The 23,685-nt window shown below is 41.4% G+C and overlaps 1 protein-coding gene across 5 annotated transcripts in view; it reads right to left on the bottom strand.

Annotated features, from left to right (window-relative positions):
• Positions 1-23,685, bottom strand: part of SPATS2L (spermatogenesis associated serine rich 2 like) — a 188,618-nt gene that overhangs the window by 94,815 nt on the left and 70,118 nt on the right. For 3 of the 5 annotated variants that reach the window (XM_055573046.1, XM_055573045.1, XM_055573048.1), the window contains exon 3: positions 5,976-6,036. In XM_055573046.1, the coding sequence (XP_055429021.1) occupies positions 5,976-6,014 (39 nt within the window). In that variant the 5' untranslated portion in view covers positions 6,015-6,036. Of the gene's footprint in view, positions 1-5,975; positions 6,037-10,253; positions 10,445-17,488; positions 17,671-23,685 lie in introns of those variants that run through there. The other 2 variants (XM_055573047.1, XM_055573049.1) reach the window with 2 other exon arrangements.

The raw sequence follows: 23,685 nt of genomic DNA, 5'->3' as shown, positions 1-23,685 counted from the left end.
TATGTTTTCTTTCTGATCTCGTTTCTGTGTGAATTATACTTTGAGTTCCAAACAAAAACATGAACTCCTTTTTAATAAGCTCTTTTTCCTTTTTTTAAAATAATAAAATACACAGATGAGCTCCCCCGGATGCTCTATAGTTCATAGGATTAAGAGCTTATAAAGTTGCCGTACATTTATTATCGTATTTGATGACTTTGTCAGGTAGGTTTTATTTTCATGTCTAACCTACAGATCAGGAAACTGAGGCCCAGTAAAGTCAAGTGACTTGCTCCAGACCACTCAACTAGTAACTGGGGAGAGGTAATAATCTCTGCTTCTGTTTCCAATTTTGTAACTCCATCTGTAATCCTATTTTACAAACAAGGATCCCTTGGCTTTCCATCACCAAATTGTACTGCTGAATTGTATTCTATTTAAACTGATTTATAATAATGCATGAAAATATCTGACTAAAAATGTTATTTTGTGGATGCCAGTTGCAATAATCTTTCCTTATTCAGATGAGAATTACATCTAAAACTTTATAAATCAATTTAGTTTGGTACCCTAGTGCTTCACGTGAGAAATAATGTAATAGTCATCACTGAGCCCTATCTTTAACTCATCTATGAGTTTCTAGTGTTAAATTTCTTTTTCTTCTTCTTCTTTTTTTATTTTTTAAAGGCATTACTTAGTAAAGAGCTGTAAAAAGTGAATTGGCCTAAATATAAGATGCCCGATTGGGTTCCCCAGGTGGCACAGTGATAAAGAATCCAGGCAACATAGGTTTGATCCCTGGGTTAGGAAGATCCCCTGGAGTAGGAAATGTCAACCCACTCCAGTATTCTTGCCTGGACAATTCCATGGACAGAGGAGCCTGGTAGGCTACAGTCCATGGGGTTACAATGATTTGGACGCAACTGTGCATGCACATGAGATCCCTGATTAGCCTGAAGATTTTGTTCTGGTATCTTTCTTTAACAAAGTGAGATATTCTTCCTATTTTTTGGAAAGGGTAGAGTGAGATAAGACTGGTTACTCACCAGAGGACCTCATTTGTTATCGCTGAAACCTACCTGAGACCACCTGTATTTGATAACTGTCTCATAAAGATGCTGCTTTTCTACAGAACCACAGGGAATCAACCTAAGTAACCTAAGCTTGTTTTTAGAAGCGATTTAAAACTTGCTTTATTTAATAGAAAAGAAAGTACTAAAATGAGATGACATTTCCATTAACCTACATTTCAATTTCCAAGAACGCTTGAGGTTTTGCAAAATATTGTGAATGGGAAATTTGTCTATAAAGAACATTAACAATTCAAGCAGGCAGGTTCATTCATTTGTCATCCATTCATTTATTTAACTCATATTGAGGTCAGCTATGTATCAAAACTAAGAATATGAAGACAAGAAAGGCCCTGTGCCTGCCCCCAAGCAGCACACAATCTCCCTTGGGAAGACAGACCACTAAGCATCACAGTACAGGGGCAGAAGGCAGAGAACCCCACTGAAGCACAAAGGAGAACAGTAGAAGGGCCGGCGGACAGAGAAAGGAGGCACCTGAAAGGATTCCTAAAGGGTAGTGAGTGAGGGTTCCTGGGGAGGACATCCCAGAGAGAGGAAACTGTCTTTGCAAAGGCCTGGAGGCAGAAACACTCATGGTCAGGATAGCTGCACTGAAGCGGGAGTGGAGACGTGGCTACAGATAAAGGTGGAAAAACAGACAGGGTCAGCTCACACAGACAGTGGATGTCACACTAAGGACATTAAACTCTGACTTCAAGAATATTTCCAGAACTTTCCTGGTGGTCCAGCAGTTAAGAATCCACCTCCATTGCAGAGGACATGGGTTCAATCCCTGGTCAGGGAACTAAGATCCCACATGCCAAGGGGTTAAGCTCCACAACTACAGAGACCGTGGGCACACCTAAGACCCAACACAGCCCAGAATAAAATGAATAAATAAATAGTTTTTTAAAAAGAATATTTCCAATTTAAATCCTTTCAGTCATAACCCAATCACAAAAAGTGTCAATTGCAAATGTCAATTGTCTTGGATATGAGACCTGAAGTTATGTCTTTGGATTAAAAGCTGCATGAGGACAGAAATGATGCTCTCAACTCTTCCTTTCCAATTCATCCAAGAGTGAACCCACCAGAGATAACTGAGGAAATCATCTCACTGCAAGACTTTAACTAAGTATCTAACTCCCCACAGTGCTTGACTAGATAGTGTATAAACACACCACACAGATTTGTTCTCACATCTCCTAAGAGCTTATAATTTATAATGTAAGACATAACAGTTGTTATTATTCTTAATCTTCAGAACTGAAATGTCACTGCTGTGTGACAGATTGGGAAACAAACTAATCATAAAAAGGCCATAAAAGCTAATAACTAAAGGAAATAAAAGTGCAAAAATAAATCAATGTGAAATTACAAATGATCAGAATTTTCAGTTGTTTATTATGATTTATTTTATTGAGCTAAGAAATCTATTAACCTTTTGATATGGGAAAATGGAATTTACTAACTGAGTTAGAAGAGCTCTACTTTCATTGTCTTGCAGATGGATAATATTTACAACTTAAACATCACCCTCTTTCAAAATAATGCCAACACTTTGATAAGTTACTGAAATGCAACAGCAAAAACACCATCTACTGTTAATCTTCATACATACATGTGACGTTGGTCAGGACAAGCAGATGAATGTGGCAGTTAAGCCAATGCATGGAGCATTCACACTGAACCTCTATGGTCTGTGAGATGATGGATCAGCCTCCTGCCACATTTTGGCTCGACACTACCTCTATTTTGAATAAGACACTCTATCTGCTGAGCCTACCATATTGGTCTGTCCACTGGCCATGTTTTGTAGGGAATCAATTATTATGGCTGATTCTTTAAAGTGCTTTTCCGTCTCATAACCCAACTTTAAGAGCTGTTTAGCCCATCCATCAACAGACATTTGAAAGGGGCCAATATCTGGTCAGCACTGTGGTGGCAAACGCAGCTTCTCCAACTGGGAACACACTCTTGCCTGAGGGTATGACTGTGAGTCACGGAGAATATGAAGCCACAATATAAAAGGGCACAGACTTCTGCCACTGTTCACTCAGCAGTCAATAAGTGAACACAGTTCTGTATTAATATAATATAGGGAATATATTATGGAATACAATAGATAAAAAATTTGCACCCATTTTTAAGATAACACAGAAGATCCCAAAGAAATTCTATGTGGAAGTTGGTTTTGACCATGTCCCCAAGTAGGAGGTTTGTTCTTCTGTGCTCGGGTTATTCTGGTAGAAAACTCTGGGGAGCGGTAATGTAGAGGAAAGAGCAAGAGAAAGAACCAGAACCAGACAGAGCTGAGTTTAAATCCTTGCTCTTTCACATTCCCTGAAAGTCTGACTTTGACCAAATCACTTTATCTCAAGCCTTTGTATCTTCATCAAACAAGTAGTACTTGTTTATAGATCTTCATATTAAATAACTTTTCCTGGTGCTGGGAAAGATTGAAGGCAGGAGGAAAAGGGGACGACAGAGGATGAGATGATTGGATAGCATCACCGACTCAATGGATATGAGTTTGAGCAAGCTCTGGGGGATGGTGAAGGACAAGGAAGCCTGGCGTGCTGCTATCCATGGGGTCACAAAGAGTCAGACACGACTGAGCGACTGAACAACAACAAACCACAGCTGGCAAAGCTGGGGGAGCTTTGAAAAATACACCATATCAGGTCATGTTCCTGTTTAATTCCTTTCAGTGGCTACTTTTGCCCTTTGAATAAAACCCTACATGTTTCTATGTCAGGTTCTAAATTTTGGGGGGCACAGAACCCCTATGACAGTCTGGTAAAGCCTTGGGGGTCTTTCCCAGAATAATATTTAACTAAAGTACATAGGATTACAGGGTAAATCACTCATATTAAAATAACGTTGACATTAATAAAAAGTTTATGCTACAGTAATATATATGTGCTTCTCTGTCAACATCAAATAACACAATAGGGTGGCAAGTTCTGTAACTACAGTAATTCTACAGTGTGTGCTAAGTCCCTTCGGTTGTGGCTGACTCTTTGCAACCCTACAGACTATAGCCCACGAGACTCTTCTGTCCATGGGATTCTCCAGGCAGGTATTCCTGGAGTGGGTTGCCATGCCCTTCTCCAGGGCATCTTCCTGACCCAAGGATGGAACCCCTGTCTCCTGTGGCTCCTGCACTGCAGGCAGGTTCTTTACTGCTGAGCCACTGGGGAAGCTCCAATTTTGCAATAGAGATGAACAAATAGCATTTTAAGATATCTGTAACAAATGTAATTTGATATGAAGATATTTGTGATTTCTAGTTGTGAAAGTCACAGGTACTCCAGCTATTCCTGTGGGTTGTTTTTCTCCCTTGCCTATATTCATGATTGAAGGAAATTTTAAATTTCATTCAGATATGAATAAAGATGAAAATTCATCTTTTCCCATCCAGCTTTGTGGACCCCTGGCTTCCACTCATGGATGCTGTGGAGACTGAGGAACACACAGGTGAGGAGCCAGAATTCTACCAATACTGGTTCATGCCCTGCTCTCTGATCTCATCTCCCATCACCATTCCTCTGCCTACCGCACTGTGGTCAACCATCCACTTGCCCACTTGCTCTTCAAACACGATGAACTTTAGTCCTCCTCAGGCATCTGCTTTTGCTTTTCTACCTGGAACACTATGCCCTTGGATCATTGCATGATGTTCCTTTCCTGTTTTCTTTATCTCAGCTTGCATCACCTCCTCTGAGACAGCTGCCCTGACCAAGCCCACCTAAGTAGCCACCTACCTGTGCCACCCTGCTGTATTTTTCTCATCGTAACATCATTATCTGAAACGATCGTGTTCATTTACTTGTTCTTGTGTTTACTCTCTGTTTCCCTGCCCTAAAAAGCAAGCTCCATGGGAGAAGGAACTTCATCTACACATTGAGCGCCATATTGCGGGCATCTAGAACAATGTAGAGGTCGAAGTAGGCATCTGATACTTCTCAGCTAAATGAAGGCAAAATTACTAAGGATTCCAGCAGTGTTACTTCTCTCGTTGTTCATTCAGTATTTGAGGTACTAGGAGGATACAAAGAGATGAAAGACAAACTCCTGCCCTCAAGCAGTTCACAGCCTAGTGGAGGTGGGAGGCAGCCGGCCATGTAGAAAGCTGGAGGGAGTTCCAGAGGAGGCTCCTCCACTCAGCTGTGTAACCATAGACAAACCTCTGGGAGGGCCTCATTTCCCCTAGTGCAGATGAGTGGTTTGGACAAACTGATCTCCATAATTTCCTGTGATCTACAGTTTATGATCGTTTAAGAGCTAACAGGGCAAGGGAGCAGATACGGCAGGTGAGGGGTTGTGACCCGAAGTGGAGGAAAGTCACAGAGGAGGACAAGATTTGTAAGGACTCTGATATCATCAGCCTTCATCAAATAATAAGGAGGGGGGATTTTCAGACTCTTGAACTCTATGTTGAAAGAAACTGTAAAGGCCACCCAGCATGACCACGAGGTAAGACTTTGGATAAACCTATGAGGCTGTTTTTGGAGATGTAACATAATACCCTTGAGTTTAGATGGAACGTGGTGGGTAAGAGTATCAACTATAGAACGGCACTGCTAGCTTCAAATCCCAGCTCTGTTGCTTCCTAGCTACGTGAACTTAGGCAGAGCACTTACCTTCTATGTGTCTCAATTCCCTCCTCTGTAAAATGAAAATAGCTACATGGGGTTATAGTCAAGACTAAATGAGGAAATGAATGTAATAGGCGTACATGCTACTTACGATTGTGTGGAATGGTTTTCTCCTGTGTCAAACTTATTATGTATCTCTCACCACCCGCCCCCTCCTCCCCAGAAACCATTTTTCTCTTGTTCCATTATAATTGAGTTTTTACTAGCTAGAGACTACATTATCCAGTTTGGAGTTTCTGCAAACCAATATATAATTATAGCCTACCTTTTCCTTGACATTCACATGAGTATTGAGTTCGGCCATCTTGCTTCTAGTGGAATAAGCCCTACCAAGAAGGAAAAAAAAAAGATTAACTTTTAAAATTGATTTCTCAATGTGTTATTTTTACGCTCTCTTCCAATATAGTAAACAATTTCACTTCGCCATAATCATAAATACCAATTTAGAATATAAAAATACTTTCAAGCTAAGCACTTGTCTTAGATACGGTCTAAAAAGCATGTTACAATAATTCCAGATGACAATGTGAAATCTTTTATTCATACTGTACTGACACAGAAAATGACAAAATCAGATGGGTATGCACCTAATCTGTGTTCCTTATTATGTAAAAGAATGGTGGTCAAAAAACAGTGCGAGGAGGAAAAGTGTACCTATTTTAACTAAGCACTGTCATAATCTCTATGGCTTCGATGTTTCTCAATCTCAACATAGCAAACACTGATTGAGTCTTTCCTGCATGTATGTAACTATACCAAAATGCTCCAGGAAGAAACAGGAGAAATGGTTTCAGATTAAAACGTAAAAAACACATAACAGTTTTAAAACTTGCATTTTCACTTATCAGGATAGAAATATCCCTCTGAATCTATACATATACACCTTTATCATATTTTAATGACTATAAATTCATGATCTCTAGTCTCAGAGGCACTCTTTAAACTGCCCATAATCATTGTTTCCTAAAGTTCTTTAGGTTTTAAGCCTTTGGTATCCAATCTTCTTTGAGAAGTGGCCCACTATGAGAAGATCTTTATTCTTAATATCTAGCTGTGGCATTACCTTCTCATCTGGTCTAAATCTTTTGCTATTATTAAAGAAGATAGACTGTAAGTCTTTTATAGTTTCAATCTCTTTCTGAAATTGAGCACAAATGACTTACAATGGACAGACTGGTGCAGAAATTAGCAGCTAGATAGGCCAAGATATCAATATACTATCCATTTGCATGTTTTGTCAATCCAGATTTACTTTCTATTTGCTTTTTGTCAATCAAGAACCACTGAAGCTCTTTCTTATATTCTTTGACTTTCGCTACAAAGAGTATATCTAGGAGACTTCCCTAACGATCCAGTGGTTAAGACTCCATGCTTCCAATGTGGCCACAGGTTCAATCCTTGATTGGGGAGCTAAGAGCACACCAAAACAAATAAATAAGTGAAACAAAATAGCTTACCTCCAAGCTAGAAAAACCAAGAATGTATCTAGATTTGATACATTTCAAGGTTTAACTTGCAAAAATTCTGATTTCTCCCCACCATTTTCTTTTAAGCTTAGGTCTTAAATAAAGCATAAATTCAGATCCATTACCTTCTGTTGAGCTTGGCAATATGTAACCTTATCACCACTCAAATAAGAATCCATATACTATTATCTATTATTAAATATTAATGTTAGAAACAGTAAAATTTTATTTTTACAAGCTTCCAAATGATACTGCCACTAACACATGAATTTGCGCACTGTGATGGGGGAGACCCTGCACACTCAATCACCAGAGAGACAGCTCCTTTCCATATACTCTGCAAATAGTGCCCATCCCACTGGATACACCTCCTATTTCACTAACTCTTCCAAATGGTAAATCCTGTATCCTCTGCCTTGGCATAAGGGAGAAAGTAAATAATGCTAGCTGGCAAATAATGTCTGAATTTCATTCTCATGTATTTTTGCCCCTGAGAGTTACTGGTAAAAGACAATAGGATTATTTTCTGATTATCCATAACAGTGAATAGAGATGGTATGTGAAGTATAAGGACAACTATCAGGTGTTTTTTGTTTTTTTTTTAACAAGCCATAGATGTAAAACCTTTAATCAGTTACCACAGTGCCTGCAAGATGGTCGATAAGCATGATATCTGAAGACATATGAATGGTTGATTTTCTTATTCAAATGGAGGTTCTGGCATTATACAAACATACACGGCTTACACATGGATTTTTCTACATGTGATAGTATATGTATGTGTGAGAGAAAACGAGGATGGGGGAGGTAGTGAAAGAGACCCAGGCTGCAACAATGGAGTAAGGAAGGCTCAAAGGATACAGGAGGACTTGGGGCTGTTTGTCAGGATGGATCTGAGCCACAATTCCTCTCATTAGACTAGATTAGCTAAGTCTTCCAGACACATCTACTCCTGCCATTAAAGAGGTGTGAAATCTGATAGAAAAAGGTTTTTGTTTTTGTTTTGCTTTGATGTCTAAGATTTGAGTGTGCAGCATTTTCTAAAGCCGGAGTGTTGTAATCTACAGAAGAATCAGGGAGGAATTCGATGGAACACAGAAAATTTCTGAGATCTGAGTAACTGGCAGTATGGAATGGTGAGCTAGATTCATAGAAATACACAATTTCCTTGGCAATTCCCTTTCTCATTGACCTCAGCATCTAAGTCAAGGAAGACTCTTCTTTGGTTGTGATGCCAGTAAGATTAATTACAATATTATTTTGCGGTGGGGAGGAAAATGCTGGCTGTGAGGGTAGAATGGGGCTATTACAGGTTCCTCAGATGGGAAGATAAGATAAAAATAATTTGTAGGGAGCTGTTCTTTGTCTATTTTACGCTCTTTTTTTCTTTTTCCCCTTGCGTGAAGGGCTGCCTCTACAGGCGATCCCTTCCAGCTGGACTCTAATGGCCTCTGCATGCCAAGGCTCTCTACTGGTTGGTGTGTAACAGAGAGACTGAAAAATCAGCTACAGCTCCAGTTATGGAAACTAGAGGAAAGATTTCAATATAAATAGAAAGTAAATCTGGTTTGCCTTAAAGAATTAAGAGTTTTAGTGGTTAGAATTAAGAGTTTAGATAGTTAAATTGGGTTTCATTAATAAAGACGAACAACGAGGACAAGGCTGATCTTCATTGTCTAAGGTCCTTGCTGAGTGTCCACACCTGGGCTTGGCAATAGCCTGCCCAGAATACTCTGAAGCACGCCTCACCCTGGCACAGCATCATTTGTTCATTGCCTTTCCTCTGACCCCCTCACTCCTCTGAAAATGAAATTATGCTATGCCCCTGTTTTCTGGGATTCTGTTCTCTGTTATGAACTGTATCTGGACAGTCACACACACACACAGAAGTCGCTCAGTCGTGTCCGACTCTTTGCGACCCCATGGATTGTAGCCCACCAGGCTCCTCGGTCCATGGGATTTTCCAGGCATGAATACTGGAGTGGGTTGCCGTTTCCTTCTCTAATCTGGACAGTCAGATCCCCTGAATATGACTTGTTTAATTTGTATAGTTAAGGAACTTTTCCTCTAAGAAACAATATATTGGCACCTCCTCCTAAATGACAGGTCCAGAGTTCAGCAACTTGAAACTCCATCCCTCAAAGCTGCAGATCCTTTGGGTTAACCTGAGAAGCCTTGGATGCTGTGAGTGAGGGACAGAAGTCTGGGGCCAACAAATCTCCTATTTCCTCCCCTCTCGCCACACTTGGTCACCACCCTTGATGGTCTATCAGTAACATAGCTTGATCTCAGAGTTTTAAATCCAAAAGAAAGGTACAATGATCCCACACTCTGACTTCCTGGGAAAGAACCTGGTTTCTAATCCTGTTATCACTTAAAATTGCTCTTAGAACAGACCAATGACTGAGGCCTAACTATTCAAATCCACAAACACAGAAACACAAGTCCTGATCCTGGAACAACATTTCAACAGCTCAGGAATGTTTGAAATTTTTTTTCCTGTAATTTTATACTTTGGCTTTCAATTTTACATATAGCCCAGAGAAAAATAAAGATCAAGGAAACTGTTGAAATTTTATTTATGAAATCTCAGATTAATCTCTTACCTCAGTCTAGATGCATGTTCCATAGTCAAAAACTTATTAGGAGAGATATCAGTCCCAAAGGAAAGAATTTCACTGTTTATCACCAATATATCATCTGTATACTTCTCCAGTGTAAAATTAATAATGCACAACTATAGTTACCACCAATCACTTCATGTACAAAGTTATATCAAACTGAACTTACTTATGCAAAAATCTTACTTAATATGCATTAATGCTAGTCAGAAAATCTATTAGTTTGTAAAAAAGAGAAATATTCTTTATGAAAAATAAACCTGAAGAGTATAAATTCTGGAACATATGTTTGTTTCAGCATTTCTAATTAATACAATTCAGAGAAGGTTAATATATACAACAACCTGAACAATTGAAAAAGATATTACATATATATTAATATATCTCATGCAATCATATAAATTATAAAAAGCTAAGAGTGTAAAAGAAGCTGTTATTTGCTCAGGCATGTCTTACTGTTTGTGACTGCATGGACTATAGCCCACCAGGATCTTCTGTCCATGGAATTCTCCAGACAAGAATACTGGAGTGGGTGGCCAATTCTCCTCTCCAGGGTATCTCCTGACTCTGATCAAACCAGGGTCTTCTGCATTGTAGGTGGATTCTTTACCATCTGAGCCACCAGGAAAGCCCAGTCTCTGTTTTCGCTTGTTTCACTGCGTAAGCAGTAATGAAAGTTTCACTTTTGTTTCTCTGAAACCTATTACTACTCTTAGACTGACTTTCCTGTTCTCAGGTATCCTATTATTTTTCTGGAATGGAATTTAGAGGCAGAGGAAATACATAAGAAAAAAAAATTTTAATAATCATTTTAACAATTTTTTCAAGGTCATTTATGCAAAGTCCTCCCATGATTTATAAAAACCTAATAGAGAATGTCAGTTGGTATGGGAGGGTGGAGGTCAGAAAAAAGAAACTTACTCATGACATTTACTTGCAAAGCCAGATTTGAATGCAGGCTGGTCTGAACTGGAATGTCCTGTAAAATACTTCCTGGATTTCAAAGGCATGCTAAAGAAAAGGAATGTAAGCTGTCTCAATACTAATTTATGACAATCGTGTGTTGAAATGATAATATTGGATGTGTTGAGTTAAATAAAACATTATTAAAATTTAACTTCACTCATTTCTTTTCACTTTTTTACTGTGACTACTAGGAAAATTTACACGGCCTATGTGGCTTACATCTGCTAGAAGCCAGTGTCCTGGAGCAGTGGCTCTTCGAGTGGGCTTCCCAGAGGAGCAGCATCTGAGAACTTGTTAGAAATGTAAATTCTCAGCCCATTTCCAGAAGGACTGGATCAGAAGCTCTGGGAGTGGGTACAGTGGTCAGTGCTCCAACCAGCCCTCCAGGGCATTCAGACCCACGGAGACTAAACTGTGACCGCCTGGGAATATTAAGAATGGGCCTCTTCTTTGATCCCAGTCACTACACACAACAAATAGACTCTCCAGAAGCCTAGACAGATAAACAGGGTGTGGGGGCTTAGGGGTGGTTTCCTACCAATTACCTTGTTAGGGAATGGTCATTTCACCAACATACTAATTATAATAATAGCAATAAATATGGAGCACTAATATTGTGCCAGGCACTCTCCTTAGTGCTTGACATAAATTTATCCATTTAACCCTTATACCCCTATAAAGTAGAAACTGATTATCTCCATTTCATACACATGAAGGCTGAGCAACAGAGGTTCAGTGACTAACCCAGGGTGCATGGTAAGTGACAGGGCCAGGACTCAGGCACAGGCACTGTGACTCTGGAGCCCAGAGCCACTGTGCTGGAAACACTTCAAAACCATCACAAACAAGTCATGGAGCTCATTACATATGAACTGCAGGAAGAACTCTGCAAGGAGAATAAAACCAGTCCCAGTCACTGCCTTCTCCAGTGAGGCAGGGATGTGATGTATGCCTTGTATTATACATTCACAGGGCACACAGACTGCAGAGCGAACCACGAAACTCGCACGGGAATGGGCGGGAATGTACCTATTATAAAGAGATGGCTGTTTTCCTGCGGCTTCTGCCTCTGATGAGAGTGTTAGAAGCTGCATTTAGTGGGCCGTTGGCCAACAAGCTGCTTCCTGGTTCTATGATGCTGTCCAGAGGCGCCACGACATTCCAGGGTCTAATGTTTAACTACTACATCTTTCTAAATTAAAGTAATTAAAGTGTCTCTGTAGCCAATTTTTGTACAGCCTTGACAGTGTTGGGATCACATAGATCCTGAGACGTCATCTTGTGGCTGCCTCAGAGAGGAAGAATCGGGACTGATCTTGTGGTGCTAAGTGCTAAGTCATTTCAGTCATGTCTGACTCTGTTGTGACCCTGTTGTAGCCCACCAGGCTCCTCTGTCCATGAGAGTCTCCAGGCAAACTCGCAGGGATTGAACAGGAGTCTCATGTCTCCAGCATTAGCAGGTGGGTTCTTTTATCACTAGCGCCACCTGGCAAGCCCTGATCTTGTGGGCAGGAAATCAATTATATGACGTGACTGGAAAAGTAGAAGAAAGCCTCTCAGTCAAAACAGAGCACCCCATGATCTCCCAGAGTGCAAAAGCCTAAGCTGGGAAAATCTCTTAAGAGATATCTACACTCTTACTTAGCTTATGGCATGCTATCATCTCCTGAAGAAAGAGTGACTTCATACATTAATTTATTTCATTCTCTACTGCCATCATTTGGCCCTTAGCAGAGAGTGGTACTCTGAGAGAATGGGAGACAGGACAGGTAAGAGAGAATGGGAGACAGGACAGGTGAGTTTCGATAGAGATCTAGGGAGAGGCTGCAAATTTATCTATGGGGCCATCATTCGTCCTGGTGGAACATCTGAGCAGAGGTTCTAGGTTGTCAGAGTATAGCATGAGGGACTCAGGTCTCCAGCTGCAAAAAATGAGGATGGAGTTCTAGGGGAGGAAAAGTAATTTCCCTCTTACCCTTTGAGTTCTTAGTTGGGACCCCTGTAATAAAAGACAGATTAATACGAGAAAAACAAACACATGCTTATTAACATGTATGTCTCATGGTATCGCTCAGTTGTATTTGACTCTTTGCGACCCCATGACTGTAGCCTGCCAGGTTCCTCTGTCCATGGGATTTTCCAGGCAGGAATAATGGAGTGGGTAGCCATTCCCTTCCCCAGGGATCAAACCCACATCTCTTGCATTGCAGGCAGACTCTTTACCATCTGAGCCACAAGGGAAACCCCGTATCTCATGGACACATGGAAGATGGTCAGGAGAAAGTGAAGAATTCTCCCCAAGGTAGCCTAGAATTCAGGATAAATACCATCTTAACAGGGAAAGCAGAGGGGGTACAAGCCTCTGAGGGGACAGCACATGATTTTTAGGAAAGACAAAACAGGTCCTTAAAAGAGCAGATGGGAGCTATGATAGCTTGTGACAAAGTCTGCTGAGTGTGGTGTCAATTCTAGTCTCCTCTTCTGTGATGAGAGTCAACACGCCCCCTGGGAGTTTCACCAACCAGGGAGGGAATTTATGGCAACTGAGTTCTTCTTGGACGATCTGTCTTTAAGCAGAAAAGCGGAATTCAAAGAAAGCCTCTTCCTGTATTTGCTGTTTTTCAGTGCCCATAGCTCACCAAATACACCAAAGCAGCATATTTGGGGGTACCATGCTCTGAACTCCCACAGCCATGTTTTGGGATGGCATCTTCTCCAACCTTCAGAGCACGGGACCTCTGTGGCCCTTTTCAGCTCACAGGTACTCAGGTCTGTAAGGGCCCTTGGGGTGATGGGAGCAGTGAGCATCCAGAGCAGCTGAAAGCTGAAAATTTACCTTAAAAAAAAAAAAAAAAAAAAGACCTGGGTGCTGTCTCCCATATATTTGGCTATTTCTCTGTAAAGATCATCTTTAAACTGGCCGAGGACTAACTGTCCAGTTGCCTAAGCACAGTCAAGGGGACTGACATGCTAGCTCAAGAGGGAAACAGTGCTCCCTCTATGAAACTGGAACCTTGTCTAAATGTAACAACATACAGGTTTTCCATTGCTCAACTTTTCCATTGCTTAATCTCTCTTCAATTTTGTGCTCTTTCCTTTCACTCCCACCTTTACTGTTCCTTATCTGGTCTTGTAATTACTGAGGTCTCTCATATTCCAAGTACTTCAGCTCTTTCTTCTGTGGTTTAATTCCCACAGTTTAATAAAGGTTCTTGTGCAGTGCCTTGCTCCTTGGAGGAAAGTTGCTTTAATTATTAGGAATGAGGACACATAAACAATGAAACAGGGAACGGTGGCTGAAATACGACTGTCATATGAAGACTCCTAACCTAGATGTTTTTTGTTTAATTTGGAGGGGGAAAAAAGATCTCAAGGTTGCATTTTTATTCAAAGACACTTCAGTGGACTAAACCCACTGTTAGAACAGCTTCACGGAAAAGCATTTTAGGGGCAAATGTCAGGGGAAAAAAAAATTCACATTTAAAAGCCCAGTCTCTCCCTCTTTTGAAAAGCAGGGTTAGCCTTTGGTTTAGAAATGTCACTGCCTACTAAGTTCTTTGTAGGGGGAAGAAAGAAAATTGAATGTTTTCTTTAAACAGGTCATTAACAGTCAATACTTATTTGAAAAATCCTGCTTCCAGAGGCAGATAAAAGCTTCCAATCACTTAGGATATCACTTGAGCATATCCAGGGCAAGATGGGCTGATGCAAGTTTCAGACCTTTCTGAGAGAATGTCTTGACTCAACAGCCCCGGGTGCTTGTAGAGGAGGCAGAGTCATCTGGATTGCACACCCTTGTACACGCTGCACACACAGAGTGGTCTGGGAGAGCACAAAGCAGACTTGATGGCGAGCCCAGCTTTGCATTTTCCATTTTAGTACCGGCAAATGCGTATGAATGAAGATTAACCATTTTTACATAAAGTGCCAAACCACCTCCTCACTCACTGCAGCAGAATGCAAATAGGAGCAAAAGAGCAAAGGACAGCTAAAATAAACGCGTAGATCTCAGGCCCCTGAGAGCACAGGGGGAGGGTGCATGGCAGGCTCTATTAGCATTCATCTGTGGCCTGATTTTTCTATTTAATTTGAAATTATTTCATTGCATAGGTCTCTGACAGCTCGAGAATATAAATAAATGCCTTTTTCTAAAAGTGACCCAATGCTGGCTCCTGGAAGACTCTGCTTCTGATTGCTGGGCTTTCAAGCAAACATGTGTTTCCATAGAGATGTGGGTGAGCGGGGCCCAGTGCAAGTACCCACTTGTATCAGCAATTCAATTATGCTCCGTTCTTTCAAGATGCAATGATGTCAGCTCAAGTCTTTACAACAGGCCCATCCTCAGAGATGCCTTGGGAAAGGTGAAGTGGCTGGCGTTTCGAGGTTCGGAAGAATAAATCCATTCTCTCCAAGCATGCTATAATAAGCTGTCTGCCCACAGATCACACCGTCTTGCCCACCACCCCTCTACTGCCCACGGAACAAATCCCAAACCCCAGAAGCTTTCAGACAAAAGATCAAGCACAGTTCTCCTCACACCCCTGAGCACCAAAGCACCTCACACCAACTCCCCAAATGTTGAAAAGGAAATAACAAGCCTTCTCTTTTTTTTCCCTTTCCCCCAGCTCTTTACCCAGCTATGGCAATTCCTACACAAAGTTTTTTCTTAATATCTGACAAACATTTACTAAACACCTACATGCTGGGCTCTACGGAGAATGCTGGCAATGGTCACAAAATAACACTTATGGAACTCTTCCTGTAAACCCCAGGTGGCTCAGACTGTAGAGAATCCAGGTTTGATCCCTGGGTCCGGAAGATTTCCTGGAGAAAGGAATGGCTACCCACTCCAGTATTCTGGCCTGGAGAATTCCATGGATAGAGTAGCCTGGTGGGTTACAGAGTTGGACACGATGTAGCAACTAACACACGCACATACTTTCCTGTATAGCCAAGTATGAACTTGGGCACTTCCCAAGTATGAACTCATTTAATTCTCATAAAGACCCTGTGGAGTATGTTAACCTTCATTTTATAGAGAAAGAAATGTGAGCACAAAATGGTGAGCTCCTTAAGTCACACTGCAGGCAAGTGCCTGAGCTGGGATCTGAACTCAGACCTCCTGACTCCAGGAGTTCAGTTCAGTTCATTTCAGTTGCCCAGTCATGTCCGACACTGCAACCCCATGAACCGCAGCACTCCAGGCCTCCCTGTCCATCGCCAACTGCCAGAGTCTACCCAAACCCATGTCCACTGAGTCGGTGATGACATCCAACCATCTCATCCTCTGTTGTCCCCTTGTCCTCCTGCCCTCAGTCTTTCCCAGCATCAGAGTCTTTTCAAATGAGTCAGCTCTTCTCATCAGGTGGCCAAACTATTGGAGTTTCAGCTTCAACATCAGTCCTTCCAATGAACACCCAGGACTGATCTCCTTCAGAATGGACTGGCTGGATCTCCTTGCAGTCCAAGGGACTCTCAAGAGTCTTCTCCAACACCACAGTTCAAAAGCATTAATTCTTCGGCACTCAGCTTTCTGTATAGTCCAACTCTCACATCCATATATGACCACTGGAAGAACCATAGCCTTGACTAGATGGACCATTGTGGACAAAGTAATGTCTCTGCTTTTTAATATGCTGTCTAGGTTGGTCATAACTTTCCTTCCAAGGAGCGTCTTTTAATTTCATGGCTGCAATCACCATCTGCAGTGATTCTGGAGCCCTAAAAAAATACCTGCCCCCAAAGGAGCTTAAACCATGTGACAGAGATAGATATACAAGCAAAAATACGGAAAAGAGGAGGTGGGGGAGGAAAGCAGTATGTGGACTCAGGAAATTAGACCTGGAATTGAACTGGCTTAAGGTTTGGGGCAGAGCACCACTGGGGTTGCGATCAACCCAGCTAGCCAGTCTCATCAGAGGGTTAGGGGCAGACTTGCAGAGGGGGTGGGCTGGAAGTCGGCTTGTTTTTACAGCAAATCTTGAAGGGAAACACTGATACCCATCTCCAAAGAAAACACGCGCTGTGGTTCTGCACTATAGCTCTGGCCTGGCAAAGAAAAGTACTAACAAAACCTGGCAAACAAAGCTCTACCTTCACCGCCAGTTCAGGGAAGTGGTCTCATTTGTCACGGAATAAACATCTGGTAAAGAAAGCCACCATCTCTCCAGAGCATATTCTGGTTCCAAAAACCTTTCTTCTAAGGAACTCACAATATTCTTGCTTCATTAAGTCAGCACCCTCCTAGTAAACACTGAATGGTTTTCTCAAAGTAGCGGAGAAAGTCAGGTCCCTCCTACTTCCTTGAAACATTTGCCCCTGGCACCGACTGAATCAAAACACGCTATGATGGCATCTGTTGGGAGAGAAATGCTAGGGAACTGAGGCAGAAGAGAACTAGAGGCAGCCGGACCCTCTCATGCCTCCTTCCCCAACCCAGTACCATTGCTCCTAAGCCTTTCTCACAAAATCCACCTCGACTCACTTGGTAAGGTGTCCAAATCAGGGCTTCCCATGCCCGGCTTGGTTGCCTTTCTCAACAGACAGATAAGCCTTTCCCCTGAACTGACCACCTTTAGCAACTTGCTTTTACTGTGTCCAGTCATATTAACAGTGTGACTCAGGTAGAGTCAGAGACTGGGTAAGTAGCAGGATCCTGAGTGTGGTGGCTGGATAACCAGGGGTGGGATGGTGGCTGAGGACACCTGAGGCTTGGAGGGACTCACCTTCTGCGAAAATGCTTGTTTCCTTTACGTAAAACTGCCCCGTGCTCTGGCTTTCAGGCCTCTGTTAGCGAATGCTCAGTTTTTCGTTCTTCTCCACTTGGGGAAGGCAGAGCTGTAAGATTGAACTTGGAACTTTTACACCGACTGCCTCAGAGACTCAGAGACAGTGCAGGCGGGACCACAGTCATCCTTCCAAAGGTCAGTTTCTGAGAATGTGAGTCAGTTAAGGGCTTCTAATCTTCCTGTGACACCAGGATAGGCAGGTCAATCAATCAGCAAACATTCCTCACCCTGCACCTCCTCCCTGTTCTAAAACCTGTTCCTGGCTCCAGACCTAACTGGAGGCAACTGCCAGCTAATCTTACACCCAATGAATAAGGTACTACTGTGTCCAGGGGTATATACATTTTATTTGGGGTGATGCTCTCACCCATAGGAATGAAGTTTTTTAAAGTGGATTTTACCAATGAAAAGCCAGTGTGAGGAGCTTGGGGGTGGGGATAACCATTGGAACTCAGAAGAGAGAAGGCTTTCTTGCCTGTCAGGCCTGTGCCACCAACAGGCACCTTAGTCTTATATATGTTTGTTTGCTGGTTTGATATTTAAAAAAAAAAAAAAAAGAAAGAAAAATCACTCGTAAATTCAACACATTCTGAGAAAGGCACTATTTCTCCTTAGGTTCAGGCCTCTCTTTGTCCCCATCGTCTCACTAACCAGTCCCAGGCAGTCAGCCAGAGAGCTTCATAGCCAGCCCTGTGGCAGGGGTGTCTGCATTAATTATGGTCCCATAGTCACCAGACACACAATATCTTTGGTGTTTGTTGTTCAGTCGCTCAGTCATGTCCAACTCTTCACGACCCCATGAGGTATAGCAGACCAGGCTTCCCTGTCCTTCACCATCCCCAGGAATTTGCTCAAACTCATGTCCATTGAGTCAATGATGCCATCCAACCATCTCATCCTCTGTCGTCCCCCTTTTCCTCCCACCTTCAATCTTTCCCAGCATCAGGGTCTTTTCCAGTGAGTCAGCTCTTCGAATCAGGTGGTCAAAGCATTGGAGTGTCAGCTTCAACATCAGTTCTTCTAATGAATATTCAGGGTTGATTTCCTTTAGGATTGACTTGTTTGATCTCCCCTTGCTGTTCAAGGGATTCCCAAGAGTCTTCTTCAGCACCACAGTTTGAAACCATCAATTCTTTGGTGCTCAGCCTTATTTAATGACAACTGGAAAAACCATAGCTTTGATTTAGCTTTGTACTGGCAAAGTGAAGTCTCTGCTTTTTAATATGCTGTCTAGGTTTGTCATAGCTTTTCCTCCAAGGAGCAAGCATCTTTTAAAATTTCATGGCCTCAGTCACCGTCCACAGTGATTTTGGAGCCAAAGAAAATATGGTCTGTCACTGTTTCCATTTCCCCCATCTATTTGCCACAGAATCAGGGTCCCCTAAATGATCACAAAGAGGAAACACTGCCCATTTTCTGCTATTCAGATTCTTCTTTATCTTCTTATGATAGAAAATAAGTAACTGCAATTTACCAAGTTTGAATCTCAACTCTGCCTCTTACTGGTTTGGGGACCTAGGTAAGTTACTCAACCTCTCTACACCTTCATTTCCTCATCAGTAAACTGAGGCTATTTATAGTAACTACCTCTGAGTGTAGTAATGAAGATGAAATGAGTTCATATTTTTCAAGTGATTAAAACAATGCTTGGGGCACATTATGCACTATAAAATAAATCTAAATAGATAAATAATCTCATCAATTCCTCCAAAGCATATGTGGTTGCTTTCCTCCATCTTCACTTTGCAGGTGAAAAACTATGCCATAAAAGGCTATGGTCATGCATCTGGCCAGTGATGGAGCTGGTCCTTGAAACACAATCTTTTGAGCACAAGTTGCCCTCATGTAGATACACCCTTCCCTCGCCACGGATGCTGCCACTTTAAATGAGGCAAAGGGCAATTCCAGGGAGCTGTGGGTGGCGGCACAAGGCTGAGGCCTGACTGCAGCATCCTGAGAGACTCCCAGGGCTCGGTGTCCACAGAGCCATTTGTTTATCATGTTCTTAAAATTTCAGCATAAGCAAAAGTAAATCCAAGACTAGAACACCTCTTCTTTGTAGAATGACTCAGAAACCCATGCCAGGTCACACTTTCCTGCCCTGTGTTGGCAGGTGTGGTCAGTGCTCTAGTGACCAAGTTGACCTTCAAGGTTCTTGTCTTCAGAGGGCAATGAGCAGCTATAACACGGAAAGGACAAAGTTCAAATAAAGTCTTAGAGCTAATAACAGAACAGCCTAAAAATTATGAAATCTCCTTTGATACGTGCTGATTTTAGGTAATTGTCTCAAGATGGATAAAAGAGAGAATTAACATAATTTTAATGTCCTTGAATTTATTCTAATGCAATCACAGATAATAAAACTCATTTTGACTGATAGGTTCAAAATTCTAGACATCATATTCACTGCCTTAGCAAATTTTATTTCAATTTCTAGCTATAATAAAAAATAAAAATTTGCCAACTGAAATATATGCTGTTTTGGGAAAATTAATAAGTACTTTTAAAAATGAATTACAGAAAGAATCCCTTCCTTTTAAAAAGCCTGTCTCTGACCAATTCAATTTCTCCTTTCTGTTTTCCAAAGTACTTAGGAGAGTGTCCTTGACCTTTGAAATGTTCAATAAAGACATGTGGCAAAAGAGGAATAAATGTCTTCTCACTTTTATTTTTTTCTTGGTTGCAATGATTTATTCCCCAGGTTTCAACATCAAGTATTGGGGAATCGCTTAAAACAAGCGTTGTCATCATTAAAACAAGCGGTGTCAAATGCCACTCTAGCCACCTCACTTACACACACTCCAATCCACTCCTTCTCCTTCTCCCCACTTATCTCCAACCCAGCAGTGTTCCAGCGAGTCATGGACACTGAAGCCCTCTATATCTTCCCATATTGGACCCCATGTATCCCATGTCTTTAACCAGGTAACTTCCCCAACATCTCCTACTTATTTTCTTAACTCAGAGACTTGTATGCAGGATAATCAGGTAGCTAGACTAGCCCTCCCGTTCACCTCCATCAAAGCTCTGTCTGAAAATGTATCTTTTCTATGGAATATGAGGAAAAAAGAGTGGTTTCTAGCCCAATGCTAAACACATTTAACCACTAACCTCACCATTAAATACTCTCTAACTCCACCTATACATATGGATTTTCGTTGCTGTTGATACCCTTATGCACACTATGGGTTCTTTGTAAACCTTCTCACAAACTGTCTGCTTATTTCTTTAGTGTACAACAATCAAAGGCCTGAAAGCATACACCTTGCTCTGAGTCCCAGCCTGCCTATGGCTCAACTCACACTGGGTGAAGTCTGGAAGGTACCAAATGCTTATGACTGTCTATAAGCCACAGCGATATATAGTTTAATCTCTTCCAAATCATTTTTCTAAAGACTGAATGATTCAAAACTGGTTTTTGTACAGTAGTTCAAATATTGTACAGGTCTCTCAAATAAATATAATACCATATATTACTTCCCTTTGAAAGACTTTCTGTTAGTCACCCAATCTACTTTAAAGCAATTTTGAGGTGTAAATGTATTAGGTTTTGATAACTTATCTGATGAAAAAAATCCATCTCTCACAGCCTTGATTCCATTTATACCCATTCTTGGCAGACTGATAGAGACAAACAATCAGGGCTGTCTGGCTTTTTTCACTAATGTTAAACATTTCATTACCCAGCTGTAGAACACATCCTTTGCTTCCATGGGTGGACACTGCATGTGTAGAGGTGTGCCTGTGTGTATTGCTGTGGGAAATAAGACTCAATGCCTATTCCTGAGGTGTGTATATTGTAGGGGTATGAGTGATGCCAGAGCCAAGAGAAATTAGAATCTTAAATCATTCTGAAATGACTACAACCATGTTTATAAAACAGGCTTCTCGATGGGTGAGATGGCTTCAGTTTAGGTGGGTTAATCAGGGGAGAAGAGGTGCTCTTCTGCACTGCTTTGAGAAAGTACTGCCAATGATGCGAATGGCATTTCAGGTAAGAGAAAGAGCAAAACCAAAACCTCTCTGGCATAAATGAGTCAGCCATGCATGAGGCCAAAAAGAAAACCCACCTGTGCAGTCCACAAAACTCAACAAATATTTACTGGGAGTCCATATGTGTTTTGGCTAGATGAGATGTGTTTAACTAATGGTAACTCAGCGTAATTTTAAGATAGGCTCCTGAAGGAGATAAGATTAGCAGGCAGTAAGTAATTAGATGACATCAGAAGGCAGTGTGTGAAAAGGTGTTATGTGCTTTGGTTTCAATTATACGCTTGTCCTGTTCGTAACAGCGAAGAGATAACATCCTTGTTTCGTTTTCCTTTTAGCAACTGGGAGAGTTCCTTCTCATTCCCACCCCACCCCAACTCCTCATCCCACCCCACTGTCAGAAACCAGACTCTATTTTCTCTGCTATTCTTGAAATGCTGAATCAAACACTGGAATTTTGTTGTTTTTTTTAAACCAGTTCAACTTGATTCTTTGTCCTTACAGTTTTGTAAAAACATTAGTTTTAATCTGACTAACACGAAAGGCCTGCAAACAAACAAAAGCTATGAAGCCGAGTTTCACTTAGCTCTAGGAAAGAAAGTCATAAATTATATTAAAGATCATTTGGTTTTATTTTTTACCTGGGAGATGACCAACGGCTAATACTATGTAATTTACCAAATTCAGCCTTGAAAAAGAGATAATTAGACACTGGAAACATATTCCTGTTGTTTTACTGAATGCTTCTTTTAAAAATGAGGAAGTCTTAAAGAGGAAAATGTCTCTGAAAATTAATCTACTTAGAAAAAAAAATCTATTTCTGAATGGCTATCAGCCAGACTTAACTTGGTTTCATTTTTCATTTCAAGCTTTCAAATAATATCTGACTAGACAAAATAAGAAGAATGGAAGTCCTTACCCCATTTTTCTCCAGGAAGAAGTGGGGGAAGAATTGAGGAAACACTACAAAGATGACCTAAAGGTCATAGTTTTACTTTAGTTTTTAAAAAATCCTGAAGCTATGCTGTATAATGGGAAAAAATAAATTTAGCTATGACAAAGCATTCCCCTTCTTCAAATCTGTGAATAATCAGTCTGTTGCTTTAAAAAGACTTCTCATGATAACACTGCTATTCCCAGATAGCTCAGTTGGTAAAGAATCTGCCTGCAATGCAGGAGACCCGGGTTCAATTCCTGGGTCAGGAAAATCCCCTGGAGAAGGGATAGGCTACCCACCCCAGTATTCTTGGGCTTCCCTTGTGGCTCAGCTGGTAAAGACTCTGCCTGCAATGTGGGAGGTTTGATCCCTGGGTTGGAAAGAACCCCTAGAGAAGGGACAGGCTACCCACTCCAGTATTCTGGCCTGGAGAATTCCATGGACTGCATGGTCCATGGGGTTGCAAAGAGTCAGACACGACTTAATGACTTTCACTTTCATCCTTTACTGAACATATTCATTCATTAGGTATTCACTTAGAAAACACTGCCTAGCACCTTCTGTGTCAGGCACCAGCCTACTTGTTGGGGCTACAATAGTGAAGAAAACGAAACCCCCTCAGGCACCATGCCATATAATTTTATCTCTTTATGTCTACTTCCTGAGTCCTCAGGATGTTCCTGCAAGGTAGGTGTTATTGTTGCCATCTTCTAGATGAGGGAACTGGGTGTTGAGACTTTAAGGCCAAGGTCCCAGAGCCAGTTAATAGCAAGAAGGGGACTCAACCTCCGGGATTGACTGCCAAGCTTCTGCTTATTCCACTAGTCTGCTGCCATTGTTTTGGTTCAATGCAAATAAAGGGACTCATTTAAAAATTATTTAGTGGGTTCATTCCACTAAATTGAAAAACCTTAGTATTCCCTAGAACTAGAGTCAAAAATGGAATGTTGACTTGGTTAAATAAAAAAGTCAAATGGGGTAGAAAATTATTAATGGGAAAAAGAACAATGATTTTAAATTTTGCTCTAAGATTGCATATTGTTGACAATCACACTATTCATTGGTCATGCCGCTGCTGCTGCAAAGTCGCTTCAGTCGTATCCAACTCTGTGCGACCCCATAGAATCCCAGGCTCCCCCATCCCTGGGATTCTCCAGGCAAGAACACTGGAGTGGGTTGCCATTTCCTTCTCCAATGCATGAAAGTG

The sequence above is a fragment of the Bubalus kerabau genome, chromosome 3 (genome assembly GCF_029407905.1).
Source record: "Bubalus kerabau isolate K-KA32 ecotype Philippines breed swamp buffalo chromosome 3, PCC_UOA_SB_1v2, whole genome shotgun sequence".
Lineage (NCBI taxonomy): Eukaryota > Metazoa > Chordata > Mammalia > Artiodactyla > Bovidae > Bubalus > Bubalus kerabau.
The sequence above is the reverse complement of the archived record's forward strand: the minus strand, read 5'-3'. Positions and strand labels throughout refer to the sequence as shown.